The 21,216-nt window shown below is 48.1% G+C and overlaps 1 protein-coding gene across 8 annotated transcripts in view; it reads left to right on the top strand.

Annotated features, from left to right (window-relative positions):
- Positions 1-21,099, top strand: part of LOC135364563 (thyroid receptor-interacting protein 11-like) — a 122,292-nt gene extending 101,193 nt beyond the window's left edge. For 5 of the 8 annotated variants that reach the window (XM_064592853.1, XM_064592855.1, XM_064592852.1 and 2 more), the window contains one exon: positions 9,810-10,103. Coding sequence is in view for 1 of the 8 variants with exons in the window: in XM_064592856.1 (XP_064448926.1) it covers positions 15,893-20,197 (4,305 nt within the window). In the remaining 7 variants the exon portion in view is untranslated. Of the gene's footprint in view, positions 1-447; positions 599-2,765; positions 2,886-8,091; positions 8,850-9,809 lie in introns of those variants that run through there. The other 3 variants (XM_064592851.1, XM_064592854.1, XM_064592856.1) reach the window with 3 other exon arrangements.
- The last annotated feature ends 117 nt before the right edge of the window (positions 21,100-21,216 follow it).

The following is a 21,216-nucleotide window of genomic DNA, read 5'->3' as shown; positions in this document are numbered from 1 at the left end:
CAATAAAGAAAAAATAAATAAAGAGATCTTTCATTCTTTGGGTTTTATTTTATCTATTTATTTGTTTAACTTTTTGAGAGCGAGAACACATGTGAACGGTGGTAGGGAGGGGAGGGGAGGGGAGAGAGAAAGATCCCAAGCAGGCTGCACGCCCAGTGCGGAGCCAGACGTGGGGCTCCATGTCAAGACTCTGAGATCACAACCTGAGCCTCAGCCAGGACTCGGTTGCCCAACAGACTGCGCCACCCAGGCGCCCAGATTCACTCTTGATGTGTCCTGCAGTCACTGTGCACCATGTTGGAGTTGTCATTATCTGTGCACGTGGACGTGCTCGGTCTTCCTCGTGGCGTGGCTGGACCGCTGCACCTGCAGCCCCTGGCTGCTTCGGTCCACGTACCATTTAAGGGCCATTTGAAGAAGGAGCGCAAATCCCGATTGCTATTCCAGAACCATCCGTTGAGACCTTCTGACGAGATCAAGAAAGACAGAGGAACACAGCCTACACCTGGAGGGTCGGGAGCTTGGAAAGCAATCTCAGAGCCGGTGATGGCGATCTCTTCAGAAACTCAGCCTCGCCAGTGCCCTTGGCGGCTCGAAGGTCAGTGTTGTGTGGCAACTCACAGATCTCCTGAAAGGGAAGACTTGACCAACTCATGTCACTCATCCTTTCCCTTTTGTTCTGTCCCAAAAGTCTAAAAGGGCTTTTTCATAAACATGAAATGAGAATTGTAAGCAATAAGAAAGACATGGACTAACTGGCAGTGTTTCTTTTTTCTTTTTTCAGTCTTACAATTGATGGTGTCTTAGAATGAAATATGGCCTATGGTTAGTTTAGAAAAATTATAAAACAGAGAGAAATGAAAACACATACAGCCCAGAAATCTCTGAGCTTTCACCTGTTTCTCTGCTGTTCTTCAACCTCCCTGTATACCTTCTGCTACTGGAACATTCCGAGGCGCTTCCTGCCCCCATGCTGTTGTCCTTCATCTGGCATAAGCTCTGACTTCTCTGTGTCTCTGTCGCTGTGTCTTCCCGGGTTCCCCACTGTATCCCCAGTGCCTGGCACTTAGCAGACACTCAACAAGTATTGCTTGACTGGATCAAGAGTGTTAAACTGAGGGCGAGCACAGAAGCTGCTCCTTGTCATCCAGGAGAGGGCAGTAGGAAGGACAGGGAGGAGCTCCTAGAGGAAGGCGGCTTGGTCAGCTTTTCAGCAGGTAGAGCTGCTCAGCGGGGGAGCGAGTGCCTCCGTGGTGGGGCGTGCTCAGGCAGTAGCTCGGTGTTGTTGAAGGGTGCTTGCCCTGCATGTCAGGGTCGACCAGGTCATTTGGAAGGCCCCTTCCAACCAGACATCCATGTTTGCGGACTCTTCTCCCGGGTCTGTGGTTCTTTCTCGACTGCAGATAGGGCTTTTACCACTGGATGGCACCAGATGAAGGCTGTGAGGACAGTGCTCATCCAACCACCCACAGTGAGAACACAGTTTTTTCTCTTTTCATTATGGAAGTTTCGTTGATCTGTACAATGTTATGTCAGTTTCAGGTGTGCAGCATCGTGATTCGACAAGTTTGTTCATTACTCAGCACTCACCACGATTAAGTATAGTCACCATCTGTCACGGTACAGTTGTTATGACAATATTCTTGGACTATATTCCGGATGTTGTACTTTTCATCTTTGTGAGTTATTTATATAAGTGGAAGCTTGTAACTCTGAATTCCTTTGACCAATTTCGCCCCCCCCCTTTCCGTCTGGCAACCATCAGTTTGCTCTCGGTGTTTAAGGGTCTATTTTTTTTGTTGGTGTAGAGAACAGATTTTTCATGGCACTTATACCCCAAACACACACTTCAACAACTTCACAGAAACAGTCTTTAACTCGTACAGTATGTAACGCATACTGATTTTTTCTAGTTTACTCTAGCTGACTGCATTTTCTAAGACGGGGATTTGCAAACTATTACACTGATTTTATGACACGGATGGGTCACAATCCACTGTTTGAAAAGCACTGTTTTAGACAACGCAGCCTGTTCAGCCTTGTAAAACTCTGTGGGTCAGTTTTCCTTGACAGTCTGGGCTGTAGCAAGTTGTGTCCCTTAGTGAGTACTTGGTGTGTTTCTGTGTTGAGCTGCTGCCTTGAGCAGCAGTAGGTATGTGCTTCCTTATGGGTGTCTGTGGATGTGGGAATATGGACGTGGGAGATGGCGGGGGGCGTGTTTGTACAGGATTAGCACCTACTGTAGTCCAGGCAGCGGTAAGCCTTGTCAGTGGATATGAAGAGAAGATATATTATCTGTCTGCTTCTGGGAGCTCAGAACCCAGCTGGGTGACATCACATACACATACACACACACACACGAGCGTGCACACCCCCCCCCACACCCCCTACCCCTTTCAGCTTACTCATCAAGCAAATGGAAATGAACTGATGCGCTCAGAATACCACTTAGGACATTTCAGGGTGTAACAGAAGACCAACTCCATTTGGTTTATTTATTACTTTTTTTAATGTAAATTCAATTAGCCAACTTACAGTACATCATTAGATTCAGATGTCGTGTTCAGTAGTTTGTCAGTTTCATATAACACCCAGTGCTCATCACATCACATGCCCTCCTTAGTGCCCATCACCGAATTACTCCATCCCCCCACCCACCACCCCTCCAGCAACCCTCCCGTTTGTTTGCTAGAGTTAAGACTCTCTTACGGTTTTTCTCCATCGCTGATGACTTCCCATTCTGTTTTCCTTCCCTTCCCCTACAGTCCTCTGCCCTGTTTCTTATATTGCACATATGAGTGAAACCATTTGATATTTGACTTTCTCGGATTGACTTATTTCGCTCAGCATAATACCCTCCAGTTCCATCCGTGTGCATGTAAATGGTAAGTATTCATCTTGTCTGTTGGCTGGGTAATAGTCCATTGTGTGTATATGTGTGTATATATACACACATATATATATGTGTATATATATACACACACATACACACACACACATATATATATATACCACATCTTCTTTATCCATTCATCTGATAAGACATTTGCAAATATCTTCTCCCATTCCGTAGGTTGCCTTTTAGTTTTGCGGACCTTTTCCTTTGCTGTGCAGAAGCTTTTTCTCTTGATGAAGTTGCAATAGTTCATTTTTGCTTTTGCTCCCTCGCCTTTGTAGATGTATGTAGCAAGTAGTCGCTGCGGTTGAGGTCGAAGAACTTCCTGCCTGTGTTCTCCTCTAGGATTTTGATGGATTCCTGTCTCACAGTAAGGTCTTCCATCCATCTTGAGTTTATCTTTGTGTATGGTGCCAAAAAATGGTCCCGTTTTATTCTTCTACATGTGGCTGTCCAGTTTTCCCAGTACCATTTATTGAAGAGACTGTCCTTTTTCCACTGGATATTCTTTCCTGCTTTGTCGAAGATTAGTTGACCATAGAGTTGAGGGTCCATTTCTGGGTTCTGTCTTCTGTTCCGTTGATCCATGTGTCTGTTTTTGTGCCAGAACCATACTGTCTTGATGATTACAGCTTTGTACTCTAGCTTGAAGTCTGGCATTGTGATGCCACTAGCTTTGGTTTTCGTTATCAACATTCCTCTGGCCATTCGGGGTCTTCTCTGGTTCCATACACATTTTAGGATGATTTGTTACAGTCTGTGAAAAAAGTTGATGGTATTTTGATGGGGATCTCATCGAATGGTTCGATTACTCTGTGTAGACATTTTAACAGTGTTTTTCCAATCCATGAGCATGGAACGTTGTTTCATTTCTTTGTGTCTTCCTCAATTTCTTTGCTAAGTGTTGTGTAGTTTTTGGAGTACAGATCCTTTACGTCTTTGGTTAGGTTTATTCTTAGGTATCTTATGGGTTTCAGTGCATTTGTAAATGGGATCGATTCCTTCATTTCTCGTTCTTCTGTCTCATTGTTAGTGTATGGAAATGCAACTCATTTCTGTGCATTGATTTTATATCCTGCTGAATTCTTGTATGAGTTCTAGCAATTTTGGGGTGGTGTTTTGGGTTTTCCACATAAAGTATCATGTCATCTGCAAAGAGTGAGAGTTTGACTTCTTTGCTCAGTCGGATGCCTTTGATTTCTTTTTTGTTGTTTTCTGATTGCTGAGGCTAGGACTTCTCTAGTTGAAGAACTGCGGTGAGAGTGGGCCTCCCTGTCATGTTCCTGACCTTAGAGGAAAAGGTCTCCGTGTTTCCCCATTGAGAATGATATTCGCTGTGGGCTTTTCATAGATGGGTTTTATGTTATTGAGGTATATCCCCTCTACCCCTATACTGTGGAGAGTTTTAATCAAGAAAGGATGCTGCATTTTGTCCGGTGCTTTTTCTGCATCCGTTGAGAGGATCATACGGATCTTGACCTTTCTTTTATTAATGTGAAGTATCACATTGATTTGATTTGCGAATGTGGAACCACCCTTAGAGCCCAGGAATAAATCCCACTTCGTCACGGTGAATACTCCTTTTAATGTGCTGTTGGATCCTATGCGCTAGTATTGTGCTGAGAATTTTTGCATCCATGGGGTCTTTGTCTGTTTTTGGGATCAAGGTCATGCTGGCCTTAGAGAACAAGTTTGGAAGTTTTCCTTCCATTTCTGTTTTTTGAAACAGCCTCAGAAGAATAGGTATTAGTTTTTCTTTGAATGTTTGGTGGAATGCCCCTGGGAAGCCATGTGGCCCTGGACTCTTGTGTGTTGGTAGATTTTTTGATCACTGCTTCAGTTTCCTTGCTGGTTATGGGTCTGTTCAGGTTTTGTATTTCTTCCTGATTCAGTTTTGGTGGCTTACAAGTTTCCAGGAACGCATCCATTTCTTTCAGGTGACCTCATTTGTTGTCCTATAGTTGCTGTGTGTGTTCTTAAGATGGTTTGTGTTTCTTTGGTGTTGGTTGTGATCTCTCCTCTTTCATTCATGACATTATTATTTTGGGTCCTTTCCCCTTTCTTTTGGATAAGTGTGGCTTGAGGTTCATCAAGCTTATTAATAATTTCAAAGAACCGGCTCCTGGTTTCATTGATTGTTCTACTGTTCTTCTGGTTTCTATTTCATTGTTTTCTGCTCTAATCTCTATAATTTCTCTTCTCCTGCTTGGTTTCGGCTTTAGTTGCTGTTCATTCTCCGGCTCCTTTGGGCGTAAGGTTAGCTTGTGTATTGGAGACTTTCTGATTTTTTGAGGAAAGCTTGTATTGCTATGTACTTTCCTCTTAGGACCGCCTTTGCTGGATCCCAAAGGTTTTGAACGGCTGTGTTTTCAGTTTCATTCATTTCCATGAAATCTTTAATTCTTCTTTGATTTCCTGGTTGATGCATTCATTCTTTCGTAGGATGCTCTTTAGCCTCCGAGTGTTTGAGTTCCTTCCCTATTTCCTGTTGTGACTGAGTTCCTGTTTCAAAGCATAGTGGTCTGAAAAGAGGCAGGGAATAATCCCAATCTTTTGGTATCGGTTGAGACCTGATTTGTGCCCCGGTATGGGATCTCTTCTGGAGAATGTTCCATGTGCCCTGTAGAAGAATGTGTATTCTGTTGCTTTAGGATGGCATGCTGTGATGTACCTGTGAAGTCCATCTGGTCCAGTGTGTCATTCAGAGCCCTTGTTTCCTTGTTGATCATCTGCTTAGATGATCTGTGCATTGCTGGGAGTGGGGTGTTGAAGTCCCCTACAGTTATTGTATGATTCTCGTCGTGTTTCCTTCATTTGGTTCTTAATTGGTTTATGTAATTGGCTGCTCAAGTTAGGAGCATATATATTTATAATTGTTAGATCTTCTCGTTGGGTAGGCCCTTGAAGTATGATATAGCATCCTTCTTCATCCCCTAATACAGTCTTTGGTTTAAAATCTAATTTGTCTGATAGGAGGATTGCTACCCCAGCTTTCTTTTGAGGTCCATTCGCGTGATCAATGGATCTCTACCCCCTCACTTTCGATCTGGAGGTGTCTTTAGTTCTACAATGAGTCTCTTGTAGATAGCATATGGATGGGTCTTGCTTTTTTATGCAGTCGGATACCCTGTGTCTTTTTTTTTTTTTTAAATGATGACTTTTTTTTTGAAGATTTTATTTATTCATTTGAGACACAGAGATACAGGGAGAGAGAGAGAGAGCGAGAGAGAGCATGAGCAGGGAGAGAGGCAGAGGGAGAGGGGGAGAAGCAGGCTCCCCGCTGAGCCAGGAGCCCGATGCGGGGCTCGATCCCAGGACCCTGGGATCATGACCTGAGCCGAAGCCAGACGCTTAACCATCTGAGCCCCCCAGGCGCCCCTACCCTGTGTCTTTTGATTGGAGCATTTAGCCCATTTAGATTCCGAGTAACTATTGAGAGAGATGAGTTTAGTACCGTTGTATTACCTGTATAGTCCCTGTTTCTGTAGATCTTTTTCTTTCTGGTCCAGTGTTACTTTTGGGCTCTCTCTTGGCATAGAGGATCCCTTTTAGTATTTCTTTCTTTCTTTTTTTTTTTTTTAAGATTTTATTTATTTGACAGAGAGAGACACAGCGAGAGAGGGAACACAAGCAGGGGGAGTAGGAGAGGAAGAAGCAGGCTTCCCGCGGAGCAGGGAGCCCAGTGCGGGGCTCGATCCCAGGACCCTGGGATCATGACCTGATCTGAAGGCAGATGCTTAGCCGACTGAGCCACCCAAGCGTCCCCCCCTTTAGTATTTCTTGCAGGGCTCGTTTAGTGGTCCCATAGTCTTTCAGTTTCTATTTGTCCAGGAAGCCCTTTAGCTCTCCTTCCATTCTGAATGACAGCCTTGCTGGAGAAAGTATTCTTGGCTGTATGTTTTTCTCATTTAGTACCCTGAATAGATGATGTCAGCCCTTTCTGGCCTCCCAGATCTCTGTGGATAGGTCTGCTGCCAGCCTAATGTTCCTACCCGTCTAGGTCAGGAACCTCTTGTCTTGAGATGCTTTCCGGATTTTCTCTTTATTTCTGAAATTTGCAAGCTTCGCTACTGTATGTCAGGGTGCTGATATATTTTTATTGATTTGGAAACGGGTTCTCTCTACCTCTTGAACTTGTATGCCTGTATCCTTCCCCAGATTAGGAAAGTTCTCAGCTATGATTTGTTCATATATACCTTCTGTCCCTCTTTCTCTCTCTCTCTTTCTCCTCAGGGCCTGCAGTAACTCCTCAGCGGGGAGTCTGCTTGCTTCAGGATTTTTCTTTCCCTCTGCCCCTTCCCCCGCTCACTCTCTAAAATAAATAAATCTTTCAAAACAAAAGGAAGAGATCGAAGGAGGGAGGCAAGATGGTGGCACGGTAGGGGAGCTCGTTTCATCTGGTCCCTTGAATGTAGCTAGATAACTATCAAATCATCCTGGACACCTCTGAATTCAACCTGAGATGTAAGGAAGGAATTGCTGGAATTCTACTAATAGACAAGTGACCACTTTTTGCAAAGTAAGAGGTGCGGAGAAGTGAATCTGCGGGGATATATGGGAAGATCCTCTGCGGGGAGAGGGAGCCTGTGTAAGCCGGCCACAAGCAAGTGATACAGCCCCAGAGCGCAAAATCAGAACCTTTAGAAATCTTCTCCGCTAAGAGATAGCCCTGCCTGAAAGGTGCTCTGGTGGCAAGGTGGGGCAGCATCCAAGGTGGGACAGTGTGACCTCAGGATCCCTGGGGTCACAGGAAGAACAGGGGTGCTTGAGCCGGCAGAGTTCCCAGGCACTGGAGTGGGGAAACTGGTTAGGGTCAGGGAGCAGGGGGGGTTCTCAACTCAGTTTGCCATAAACCACGAACCACGGCTCATCTGGGTGACAGCTATTGTATGCGGGTCCTGCACAGGGCAGACAAGGCGGCGCCCCTCTGCCTTCTCCCAGGAGGATCGGTGCAGGCCCTCACCACAGGAGCCTGCAGACTTTGGCACACACAAAACTGAAGACCGCTTATCCCTGACAGTTTACTGAAGAGAGGGGACCTCGATCTTTTCGCTCCGGGCCTGGAAATCGGGGCGTGGCCATTTTTCTTTTCATCCTCTCAAGTGGCCCAGAGAGCCTTCGGGGAATAGAATCACATAGAGCAACTACAAGCAGTTTACACTGAGCCCGCCCCCCCCCCCCCCCTGCAAGGGGGGGTACAACTCCCCCCAGGCCAAGACACCTGAGGGTCAGCACAGCAGGCCACTCCCCGAGCAAAGCAGCTGGAAGAACAGGGGAAGAAGTTTAGGAGCCCACAGGAGTGCAAAACTCCAGCACTAGGGGAAAACAGTAAATTGAATTCAAAGGTTATTTCATGATTCGTTTATCTTGCAGTTTAAAATTTTCCTTTTCTTTTTTTCTTCCCAACTAGTTTCTTATTTTATCAACTCTTTCATTTTAAGTCGTTTTTGATTGTCATTTTCTACATTTCCATTTTTTAGAGATAGTCTTCAGTTTTGCTTCCTTCTGCTACATTCAATTTTATGTCTGTATATATGTAACCTTGGTGATTTTACACTTCTGGGATTTAGTGTCTTTTAACAAACAGGCCAAAATACACCCAGGATTTCATGGAGGTTTGACCACCTGGGAGATAATATTCTCTCTTCTCCCACCCCCCAGCCACCCCCCACATTTCTTTTTTCTTCTCTTTTTTGGTTTCTGACCTCTTCGGATTTGACTAGTGTGTATTTGCTTGCGTCGTGGTTGATATTTTTTATGTTGCTCTCTTGTTCCTCCATTCTTCTCTGGGCAAAAGGAATAGAAGGAGGAATTCACAACAAAAGAAAGAACCGGAGGATGTACTCTCTGCCATAGATCTAATTGATATGGACACAATTGAGCTGAGCCTAAACCAAGAGTTGGCCGTTCAACTGACTGAGCCACCCAGCTGCCCCTCCATTTGGTTGAAATGGTAAAGACATTTATTAATTCACATGAGGGGCATTTATTAATTCACATTATCCGATGAGGGGCAGAGCAGGCTATAGGCCCACAGGGGCTTCGCATGGTTTTAGGGATGCAGTGTCCTTCCAGTACTTCTCCTTGTCCTAAGGCTGGTTCCCTCAACGGTTGTCAGAAGCCCTTCAGTGGTAATCTGGGCTTCAGCTCCCTGGTTTAGAACACTGAAAGTTTGGTTCCTTGTAGTGTAGACCGGGGAGAGTTTAGGCTACCATAGCATTTTCCAGGTTATAGTGTAGACCAGAAAGTGAAGGCTACTATAACATTTTCTAGGTTGTGGCTGTTGTGTTTCTTTGTTCCTGGTTTTCCCACTAGGACTTGCTTAAAGGGTGTGGAAGGACCGGTTCCTAATCCAGAGCCGGGGGAAATACTTAGGTAGTCGTTCGTGAGTTTTCCGGAACGATCCTGGATCTCCTTTCCTATGGACACAGAACTTCCGGTCGAGCAGAGTTCTCTGACTGGCTCTCACCCGTGGGTTTGCTGAGGGAATAAGTGGTGGCAGGTTTTCTAGGTGAGGGATGAGGTGAGGTTCTGTGCTGTCTAGGGTCTTGGGGAAGGAGGTAGGCGCACGAGTAAAGAAAGGGAAGAAATGGCTGCCGTGGGGACGGTGACGGGCCATGTGTGCGAGCACCAAGACGGATGGCTGAGTCTGCCGACATTTGTAATGGAGTACCAGACGTGCCTCTGTTGGCCTTTTGAGGTAGATGAGCTTTTAGGGATTCACTCTTCAAAAGAGGGAGTTCCAGTGTTCATTCTCTCCAGTGGCGAATGGAAGTGCTCATTTCCCAACATCCTCACCAGCACGGTGTATTAGAAACCTTTTCATCGTGGTTAATCTGATATGTGAAAGATGGTGTCTTCAGTAATGTTACTGTATAATTTTTTTTACCGATTTTCTTTCTTTATTTGACAGAGAGAGACACAGTGAGAGATGGAACACAAGCAGGCTTCCCGAGGAGCAGGGAGCCCGAAGCGGGGCTCGAACCCAGGACCCTGGGATCATGACCTGAGCCAAAGGCAGAGGCTTAACGACTGAGCCACCCGGGTGCCCCCGTCATTTTATTTTATATTCCTCTTATTTTGGGGGGTGAAGTTGAAGATCGTTTTTATATGTTTAAGAGCCATTTATATTATCTTTTACAGTGAACTGTCTGGTCAAGTAAGGAATTCCTTTCTTGACCTTAGTAAAATGATAGTAACACTGTTAGGCTCTGAAGTCCTTTCTATCAAGGCAGTGAAGGGATTTGAGATGGGAGGGTGACTTAGTCAGATTGAGAAAGTGACCAAATGACCACAGTCCTTGGGCATGCAGGGAATCCTCACCCTAAAGATGGAGCCTATGGGTAGATTCTGTAAGAAATGGAAAGAAAGTGCAAAGTGGTGGTTCCTGAGAATAAGGACATGGACCTTACTTGGAGCTGAGGGTGAACCCAGGCATCAGGGAGATGGGGCCAGGCCTGGCTAAGAGGCCTGAAATCCTCTCTCCCAGGCTCCTGAGGCAGCTTTCCTAACCAGGGCTACAGAGGTGGGAACCCAAGTTGGGGCCCTGGGAGCTAGACGCCCCAGGCAGGGTGTCAGCCGGCCTTCCTTCCTTCTTCCTCTGCATGGGCTGGCATCTCCAGACCGGACCCCCTAGGAGAGGGCTTCCCAGGCAACATGTGGTGAGCATCTTTAAAGTTTTGTTCCAATAATCTCTCTGTTGTGGACGATATTCTATAACATACATGAAAAATGATTTCCTAGAAAGATAAAATGCAAGAGACACATCAAATAGAAGCTCAAGTTATTTATGAGGAGAATCAATAGACGTAGAATTCCTATGTCACATTGCAGTAAGTTTCTAAATGCTACTGAAATTTTGTTCTTAAAGTAGTTATACTTTAAGCAACAGGGCTTTAGAACAGATATTATCTTCCATTTCCCCCACTTAGAACAGATACTGTTTTCCATTTTCCCCCCTTTTATTCCTCATCGCCTTCACTCCAGCTCCCCAACCCACAGCTGAACCAGTCCATTTATTCGGCAACGTTTGCTCATGCCTTCCCCTCCCGCAGACGGTCTATGAGGCCACTTTATAAACAGGGGCTCTTACCCACACAGGATGGAGAGGAAGGGAACGTGGTGGAAATACGGCTTTTCTTTTCTTTTTTTTTTTTTTTTTTTGCTTTGACATTTATCTGCCCCATTTCCTGACCCCAGAATCTTATTTTCGTCATGATCTCGCATTGTTGAGTTTTCACAGAGTCTTGAGAGGCTTACACCTAACCAAGAGAAAGTACATTTCCAAGAGGAACATTTAGATCTGATTTTTCATGTAAAACCCTTGTCTTTCTTATGTAAAATTATGGGACTTTTTTTTTTTTTAAGATGGTTAATTCCACCATCAAGTAGATTGTACTTACTTGAGTTCAAACAGCTTTTTAAAAAAAAAAAACTGGGTGTTACACGCAAATCATGAATCATGGAACGCTGTATCAAAAACTACTGAAGCACTATATGGTGATTAACATAACCGAAAACAAAAAACAAGAGAATGTGAAAGTCACTCTTTCTCCCATGAAGTCCACAGATAAACCGCTGACCCCAAAGAAGAGCAGAAGAGTCCTCATTGGCTCTTCTCCTGGGCTGGGCTCTGCAGGGATGATTTCCAACCTGACTGAGCGATAGCTTGTCTCTGTCTCTCGGGATATTTTGCTCGAGTCCATGGCATCAGCCAGCTGCTGAAGGCATTTCTACGGAAGACAGAATGTCATTATCAAATTCTAAATCTTGGGGCTGGGGTAGATACCACCTTCTGGAGATTAAAGGTAAATGAAAATTCCCCTTCTTCTTTCCCGAATTGTTTCATTCGTGAAGGTGCCCGCCTGGTTCAAAAATGTTAAAAATATATTCAGAAGGAATGCAGTGACTGCCTGTCTCGCGCCCCTGTCCCCAGCTGCTTGCACCTGCTGCCACCCTCAGCCACATACGTGATGTCCCCAGGGCCTCGCTGAAGGATAGGTGCCTGGCTTCCCATCCTTTGCTGTTGCAACAGGGGTTATGATAAAAAAAAGTCCTTGTAGACATGTCCTCAGCACGTGTGGAAGAGCCCTGCCAGTGGAATTGTGAGACCCAGAGCCCCTGCATCTGCCATATTGACGATAAGGAAGAGGTTTCCTTTTTTATTATGTTATGTTACTCACCATTCATTACACCATTAGTTTTTGATGTAGCGTTCCGTGATTCATTGTTTGTGCATCACACCCAGTGCTCCGTGCAGAACGTGCCTTCCCCAATATCCATCACCAGGCTACACCATCCTCTCACCTCGCTCTCCTCTAGAACCCTCAGTTTGTTTTTCAGAGTCCATAGTCTCTCATGGTTCATCTCCCCCTCCCATTTCCCCACCTTCATTCTTCCCCTCCTGCTATCTTCTTTTTTTTTTTAACATATAATGTATTATTTCTTTCAGACGTACAGATCTGTGATGCAACAGTCTTACACAATTCACAGCGCTCACCATAGCACATACCCTCCCCAATGCCTTATCACCCAGCCACCCCATCCCTCCCACCCCCCACCACTCCAGCAACCCTGAGTTTGTTTCCTGAGATTAAGAATTCTTCGTATCAGTGAGGTCATACGATACATGTCTTTCTCTGATTGACTGATTTCGCTCAGCATAACACCCTCCAGTTCCATCCATGTCTGATAACGATGATTTTATGGTCGTCATGACAGTGTCCTCGGTACGGTTTGAGGATGTGCAAGGCTGGGTGATGGTGATATGAAACAAAGGCCTTTTGTAGCTGTTCCCTGATTTGGTCCCTCACCTGCTCTGTTAGGGGGCAAGAACAGGTGTATGTAACTACGCTCATTGACGGGAAAGGCGACGGGTCTGGTTAGTGGCAGAACCAGGACAATAGGACTGCAGCTCCTGCAAGTCCGGGTTCCTTCCCTGTTCTCTACACAGGGCCTTGTGCTTGTTCAGGGGAATCTTTGCGGTCTGTCGATTCACGGTGTGTGTGTACCTCAGGCCCCACGTCTGTGTCCCGTGTCATAAGTCATAAAGGCACAGCCACGGCGCTTACTAGGGCAGGTCCTGCTGGGAGAGTCTCCCGTGTATGTATTTCCTCAGGAATCCTCACAACCCCGTGAGGTGCTATCACTTTCTCTACTGTGCAGACGAGGAACGCTTGGCCCGGGGAGGTGAGTGACTTCCAGCGCCTCACAGCAGACACGTGGTGGAGCTGGGATCGGAAGCCCATTCCCCGGCTCCAGAGTGCCGGCCCTTTCCCCCCACCGTGCTCTCCTCTCACAGAAAAAGTAGTAGTACCACAAGCTGGTGCTCGCCCTCACAGTGTGGGGTGCTTTGTGATATTTGCTCTTGTATCCTATTTGATCCCCTAAATGCTGGTTCCCCCCCCGCCCCCCCCCCACAGTGGTTTCCTGACCCTCCCTAATCTGTCTCAGTCTGGGTTTTGGAAAAGTCTGTTAGGTTCTACTTCCCCAGCACCTCTCAGTGCGTCCCCACCTCTCAGTGTCCATCCCCGTGGCGGCTGCCCCAGTTCAGGCTCCCCATGACTTCTTCCCTGGACCTTCTTCCTGGATGGCTGTGAGATCCTCCTAACTTTTGTCCTCCGTCCGTTCTCCATGCGGAGACCAAAGTCACCTAAAAAATACATTTCTGACCATAGTGTTCGTAATTTAAGGCGCTAAGTCCACCTTTGCTGTTTGGGGCCTAGTGTTCAGTCCATGAAGATGGTCGGTCAATGTATGAGGGAATGCAGAATTAGAAAACGTACTGTGTATTTGTCCTCAGGATGAAGATCTTCTCCCAGGTAAGTATTCTGAGGTCGACTTTCCAATGATAGTCACGAGAAAGCCGCACAGCACCACCGAACCTCACTGTGGGGTTGCTCACAAGGTCCTCGATCTTGGGACGAGCACGTGGCCCTGCAATGCTCTATGAATGGAGAACACACAGGATGGACGTGCCATGCACACACGTGCTTTGGTCAGACTGAACTCCCCTTTTGACCCCACTATTGGGGAAAAAAAGAAGCAAAAGCTGTGGAAAACTCACACTTTCATATGTCTGCCAGCCTAAAGAGTAGGTCCAGTACAGCCACCTGCCCCAAAGACGTTGAAAGATGTGCCCCAGATAACGGGGCACATGACAGTCACCTGCAGGAGCTCTCAGAACCACCCGTCGTTCCTGTTGCAGCAGCCTGATGGTCTACCAATTCCGGTCTGTTCTGTCATTTCATAATCGATCATGTTTCCTGTCAAGCATTAAAGCAGCCCCAAAGAAACCTGGAGAAGAATCGGCTCCCAAATCCAAAGGGAGAAAGGCTTTTTCAAAAGCTATTCAAAATTAAACTAAAAGTCGTCCCAAGGCGTTTCCACAATTCTTTCCTCGCAGTTCCCAATTTCTCAATGTCAAGGTCTTGGGCAGTCCGGTCCACAGGGGCCCGGCTTTGGAGACAGCGGCACCTCTACAGTGCCTGGATGGACGCCCGAACCTCGTAGGCGGATCCGATGGGCTCTGATGGCCCCTTACTTATTTAGTGCCATGAGGCACTGGGAGGTGGAGGGTCTACAGCGGCGGGGCGACCCGGAAAGCCTGAGGCCATCGCCCGCAGAGCACAGCGTCCGCTCGGCCTGGGGCTCACTGGTTCCCGGAGTTTTCAGCCAGGGCAAAGCCCGGGGGAGGGCAGGGGAAGGCTCGGGTCCAGTGCGCCCAGGGCGATGCTGGGTGGGGCCTGGACAGAGGGCGACGGGGACAGCCGACCCACCCAGCTGCTCCCCAGGGGCTCGGGCAGCGGCACCGAGCCGGGCTCCAGGTCTTGGCGTGGCGCAGCCCCAGGCCCAGACCCCGAGGCCTGATGTGGGGCGGCGGCAAGGGACAGAGCGCGCGACCAGGAGAGCAGCCGGCCCTCCCGCGCCCGAGCCTGGTCTGGGCTCCTGCCGATCCGGATCGACGCGCTCGCCTGCCCACGGTCTGGTTGGTCAGCTGCTTCATGCAGCTGGATTGCTTCTTGCTGGCGGCGGCGGCGGGGGCCGGCACGGCCAGGGCCGGGCAGCTCGAGGAATCGCCCGGGGGGAGGGGGGCCGACGTCGCTTCATGTCCACCCGAGGCGGCAGTGGAAGCGGCTGTGGGCCCGGCGCCCCCCCCTCGCCGCCTCTCATCCAGTGGCGCGGCAGGTCGGGGCCTTGGGAGGCCAGACCCGGGACGCGGTACCCAGCCCGTCCTCCACCCAGGGCGGGAACCCCGGGGCCGCCCTGTGCAGGGCCCGGAGGCCCCCTCTCGGGCACCGCCACCGCCGCCCGCGACCCCCTGCCGGGTCCAGCCGCACACCTCCGCGAGGCAGCGGATGCGCGCAGCGCACGGAGCCACCGGTGAACCGCCAAACCCCGGTGTGGGACGCACTGTCCCCGCAGAGCTGGCAGGGCACGGAAGGACGGAACACTCTGGAGCCTCTGGAGGCTGGAAATGCCCAAAGTCTCCTTGAGGGCCGTGCCTCTGCGCAGGTGTAGATATTTGTCAAATGCACCTAGGATCTGCTCTCCTAGGTGAATGGATGCATTGCATGCATTGCATGCATTGCATGCATTTCCTGGGGGAAAGTCCAGGGCCAGATGCATTTTCTGTGGGCGGGCACCTGGGGGCAGTCAGGCAGGAGCACTCGCTAGGGGCCCACCCAGGACAGCCAGGAAGCGGGGAACAGGGGAAGGGGCCCAGCCCTGCGTGGGAAGTCGTGGGGCTGAGCGTCTGGGACCGGGACCGGTGGCCAGAGTCGGCCCTGGGAAGGCCCAAGGTCTCGGGCTTTCCTAGCAACGTGGCCTGCGCAGGGGAGGCGCGTGCCGGGCCCGCGCAGGCGTTGCCTAGAAACGCCTGTTGTCTTCTGATTCTTAGCCTGGCGCAAGCAGGCGTTCTGGGACACTTGGCGGGGTAGTCCGACTGCGCTGGACGCTTTTCCACAGCGGACCGCGACAGTTATATGACCCGCGAAGATGTGCTCCTGGGTTGGTGGCCTGGGCTCTGGCCTAGGCCATTCCCAGGGAGGAGTGGATGGCAGTGAGACTTCCTTGACCGGCTCCAACTCGGATCTCACCATGGACTTTGGTGATGTCATATCATCTCAGACAGAAATCAATAGACTCCTCAATGAGATCCAAAGACTGGAGGCTGATCTTACACTTTGGAAACATTTGTCCAAGGGACCGAATAGCTCAGACTCCAATGCCATCTGGAAACTGAAGAGCACCATCAGGGACCTAGAAGAGAGGCGGATGAGGGAGATCGAGGAACATCAACTCGGAGTTGCGATACTGCACAGTGTCCATCAAGAAAAACTGGCCGACATCACTGACAGGCACCGCAAACAACTCCTCGAGTATGAAAGACGGATAGAAGACCTGCAACATCAAGAGTCTGCCAGTCATGGGAAAGATGACTTACTTCAAGAAAGGGAAACTGAGCTTAGAAGGTTGAAGCAACAACTTGCAGAAATGGAGCGGCTGAATGACCGTTTAAACAACGTTGCTTCTGATCTCAGAGCAGAAAACCAAAAGTTGGTTTTGGCGCTCCAGGATGTAAGACATCAGCTGGAAGAATCTATTCTCCGGAACAACGAGGATTCTCTGGAAAACAACACTGCTGTGAGGGCTTTAAAAATAGAAAAAGGACGGTTAATAGCAAAATTGGCTCGGGCGGAAAAGAAGCTGTTGGAGGAAACAAACAAGGATGAGCAAACTATCAAAGAATTGTCCCCTTTAGAGCATGTGCATTGCATTCAACACAGTCAAGAGAAAGACCTGGAAATAGTACACCTCAAAAAGAGGATCGAGCAGATGGACGCCGACCATACAGAAACGAAGGAAATGCTGTCCTCTGCTCTGGAGGAGCAGAAGCGATTGACACAACTCGTTAAAGAGAAAGAGATGTATATTGAAGAACTTACAGGAAGTCCAGAGCTTCAGGAGGAATTCGGTCAGTCTACCCAAACCTTCAGAAGTAATGACATTTCCCAGCCATCCGTGGAGGACAAAGACAGGTGTCTCCCATCCGTGACAGGCGAAAATCCTCATCTGAGAGAAGAACTGGAGAGCCTAGGACAACAGAGTCGCTCTGTTCCTGCGCTCGACCCTAAAATCCTAGACGAGATCGTAGAACTGGAGTGTGAGGTGTTTCAACTCCAGGAGTTAAAGGATGATCTCGAGGAGGAAATCAGAGAGCAGCAGAAGATCATTCACAACCAGCAGCAGGGGAAGATAGGACTGCTTCATTCTTTACAAGAGCAGAAGCAGAAAGTGGAGCAGCTCCAATACCAGCAGGAGCAGATGAATATTGAACACGCTCAGCTCCTTTCAGCGAAAGACGAGGAGATTCAGCATTTGCAGGACACGATAGACCAAATGAAAGCCCGGTTGCCTGACAAAAGCCAGCACATTCCGACAGAAGACTGTGATGATGTGGAAGTCCCAACCAGTCAGCCTCTTCCCAGACAAAACGCAAGTGAAAAGCTTGATTCACGTGAAGCCGAAACTCAAATATCAGTCCTAGGAATCAAAGAACACGAACTGGAGATGAAGCTTCTAACTGAACAGAACATCCGACTGACGGAACAGATCGATCGGCTCTCCAAAGAGGAGATTGGTAAACTAACTCAGATTATCCAGCAGAAAGACTTGGAGATTCAGGGTCTTTCCAGCAGGATCTCTGCGGCTTCTCACAGCCAGAACGGGGACGTGGAGCGACTTCAGCGGCAATTGCAAGAGTACGCTTGGAAAAGCGAACAGGTCTTGGCGGTCTTAAATGAGAAAACGAGGGAGAACAGCAATCTGAGGACAGAGTATGACAAAATGGCGGATAGGATGGCTGCCACAGAAGCAGACCTCCGGCGGATGCAAGAGGAAAATCAAAAACTGTCCACTAGAATGGACAGTAGTGGTCAGGAGATGTTTAGAGAAACGATTCAGAATTTATCACACATCGTTCGAGAAAAAGACCTCGAAGTGGATGCGTTAAGTCAGAAATGTCAGACTTTATTGACACTCCTGCAACCCTCCAGCCCTGGTAATGAGGTTCGAGGCGTTCATATGGATCAGTTCAAGCAGCTTCTACAGGAACGGGACACATTAAAACAGCGAGTGAAGATCATGGAAGAGTGGAAACAGCAGGTGATGACCACAGTCCAAAATATGAAGCGTGAGTCACCCCAGCTTGAGAGAGAGCTGGCACAACTCCAGGCGCGGGCTTTCACCAGCAGCGAGAAGGATTCTGAACTACCGACGACCTCTAGTGACCTGATGCAGACGTACAAAGGCAATGAAATAAAATTACAACATTTAGAGAAGGAACTGGCACAAATTCAGCTCAGCATCGGGGAGCTTTGCAATGCCAAGGATCTCCTTCTAGGGAAACTGGACGTGATTTTCCTCGAGCCCTCCCCCGACTGCTCAGAGTCAGCGGACTCTCTGGAGCCCGTGAAATCTGACAGAGTGGGTGAGGCTTCTGAGTTGCTCCAAGTGGAGGTAGAAGAGCTGAGAAAATCAATGCAAGAAAAAGATAGGATGATTCGAACCCTCCAGGAAGATAAGCAGAGATGGACTGATTCAGTGGCTGCCACGTGGGAAGGAGAAGGCCCAGAACAGGAACACAGGGATTCCGACATCGAGCAGCTGAAGGAGAAACAGGCCGTTCTACAAAACTTCATTCGGGATCAGGAGCTCCGAATCCAAGCGAAAAGTGAGGACTTGCTTTCTTTGCAGGAGAACTTCCGTAGCCAAGTGAGTGAAAATGAACTTTTGAGGCAGACGGTCACCAATCTGAAGGAGAGAATAGCAGAGTTGGAAATGGATGTGTGTCAACCGAGAGAGGAAAATGCAAAAGTCGAGGAAAACTCTCGAGAAAAGGCAGTGGGAGATGAGGCACTGCAAGAGACAGATAGGCTGCTTTCAGTGATGCGGAGAGAGGAGGAATCCCAGGGTGCTGCGATGAAAGAGAAGGCACTTGCTTTGGAGCAACTATCGCAAGAGAGAGAAGAGCACGAGACCGGGGTATTGAACCGGCCGGTCAGTGCAGTTCCATCAATGCAGGGAAAGACAGTTCTGTGCCAACAGGGGAGAGATGAAGTCCTGTTGGCCCTGACACAGAAACAAATGGAAACCTGTGCCCTCCAGAAGGAGGTTCGCCATTTACGTGAGAGCGAATTACGCCTAACCCAGGAGCTGGAGAGACGGCGACACCTCGCTCTAGAAGCCGAAGACGCTCATCGCCGGGAAGCTCTGGCCTCAGAAGACAAAGTGGCTCAACTCAGGAAGGAAGTGACGGTCTTGCAGGGAAGACTCGTTTTGTCTTCCACTGCCATGGAAAATGCCAGCCGAGGAGCCAGTCTGCAGGTAGAGTCGCTGCAGGAGCAACTGCACGTGGTGACCCAGCAGAAAGAGGACACTGCGCTCCAGCTTGCTGCCTCGCAGGAAGAAGGAAGGCAGTATGGTCACATCCTAGCTGACCTCAAGTTGGAACTCGCCGAATGGATGGAAAAGGCAGACAGCCTCGAAGGAAAACTGAAGTCATTGCAGGGACGATTACATAAAACAAATGCTGACTTGGAGCTGAAGGAAGACCAACTCCAAGAATTCCAGAAACAGAATGAGGTCCAGCAGGAAATCCTGGAGGACACACAGAAGAAACTGATGAACTTAGTCAGTAAGTCCGAAGGAATGGTGGACAAAACCCTACTAAGGAGACTCTTCCTGGGATCTTTCCAAGCCCCTGACGCTGAACGGCAGGAAGCCTTAAGGTTGATGGGAAGCATGCTGGGGATCCGAGAAGACCAGATGCGGCAGCTGTTCAGTGAAGGGCCAGGTGGTGGTACCAGCTGGATGAGTCGGGGGCCTGGATCCAAAAGCGCCCCCAACACACATGTGAAGCCAAATCACCGACCTATGGCCAAGAATTCTTTTTCAGGGCTTTTCGTCCAGTTTCTAGAAGCGGAATCTCATTCAGCTTTGCCACCACCAAAGCCCTCTGCTCATGACGTGAAGCCCCCAGATCCCGGAGGAAGGGGAAAACTGGCTATGAAACAAGGCCCAGCACGTCTGAACACTACCCTAGCATCCACATCCCGGAAAAAAGATGTGAAGCCCCGCACCACAACGGTGTCTCTTATTACCCCACCTGGACCGGAAGCGGATGGATCGGAGCACCTTCTTCTAAATGCCGTCACTGATGCTTTGCCCACGTACGCACCCCAAATACTGTCACCTGCGGAGAAGGTTGGAATGGCGGCCAAAGGCCTCTCAAAGAAATAGAGGATTCTCAAGCCAGAGATGAGACAGTGCTCGGAAGACCCCAAGTCACTCTGTGTGTTTACCTAATCCCAAAATGTCCTTTTGCAAAACGTAATATATTTGCAGTCTTGCTTTCAGCTTAATAAAAATATTCTTTTATGAGTTAACAAAAAAAGGCATCTTTTAATGACTGCAGAGGTATTCACCAAACTGAAAATGGTGGGTATTTCTTATGAGAGTAGACACTGGTGGGGTTGGGGGCTGCGGTCAATGGTACTTCCAGTATTGTTTGTAATGCTTTGATGTTTTCATAAGGAGCATGTATATACATATACCTTTGGTAAGGAAAACATCCACTCGTTTTAATGTTCCCAACTTATCAAATACATGAGCACCCACGCCTTGTTGGAGAAACTGGGTGTATAGCATGAAAGTTTAAGATGAATACATTTTTTTAAAAAATGCGAGTTTGATTTTCCCAGTTATGTCCCATTTCTCTTTCTCCTTTTTTATTTTTAATTGTTTTTTCCATTTCATTTTATGTTGCCTGGGAATCTACTTCATGGGTAACCTGATTTATCTCAGGCCTTTAGAAATATATGTATATTTGTCTTTTTGGGCGTATAGTATTCTATGACTTGCTTTTAAAAAAAAAAAATCACTCTGCCTTCGAGATCTTTACAAATGTGAATGAATTCCAATTCATTCTTTAAAAGGAAATGCAGGCCTTTGTGGATATACCCTAAATTACCGAACTAGCTCCTACTGATCAGTATTTAATCAGTTTTTACTTCAAATGTCCATGGTCAACTCCCTTGTTCCTTTCCTCAGAAGCCACTCCAAATCTTCGTTTGCAGTGCCAGGCTCATTACTCCACTATACTCTGGAAACCATCCACTCAAACTTCTTTTCTTCTCCTTCTCCTTCTCCTTCTCCTCCTTCTCCTTCTCCTTCTCCTTCTCCTTCTCCTTCTCCTTCTTCTCCTTCTCCTTCTCCTTCTCCTTCTCCTTCTTCTTCCTTCTCTTCTCTTCTTCTTCTTC

The sequence above is a fragment of the Mirounga angustirostris genome, unplaced genomic scaffold (assembly GCF_029215605.1).
Source record: "Mirounga angustirostris isolate CCGP_5_RB_7025 unplaced genomic scaffold, mMirAng1.0.hap1 SCAF_5, whole genome shotgun sequence".
In the NCBI taxonomy this organism is placed as follows: Eukaryota; Metazoa; Chordata; class Mammalia; order Carnivora; family Phocidae; genus Mirounga; species Mirounga angustirostris.
Note: the sequence above shows the minus strand (reverse complement) of the source record. Positions and strands in the feature narration are given on the sequence as shown.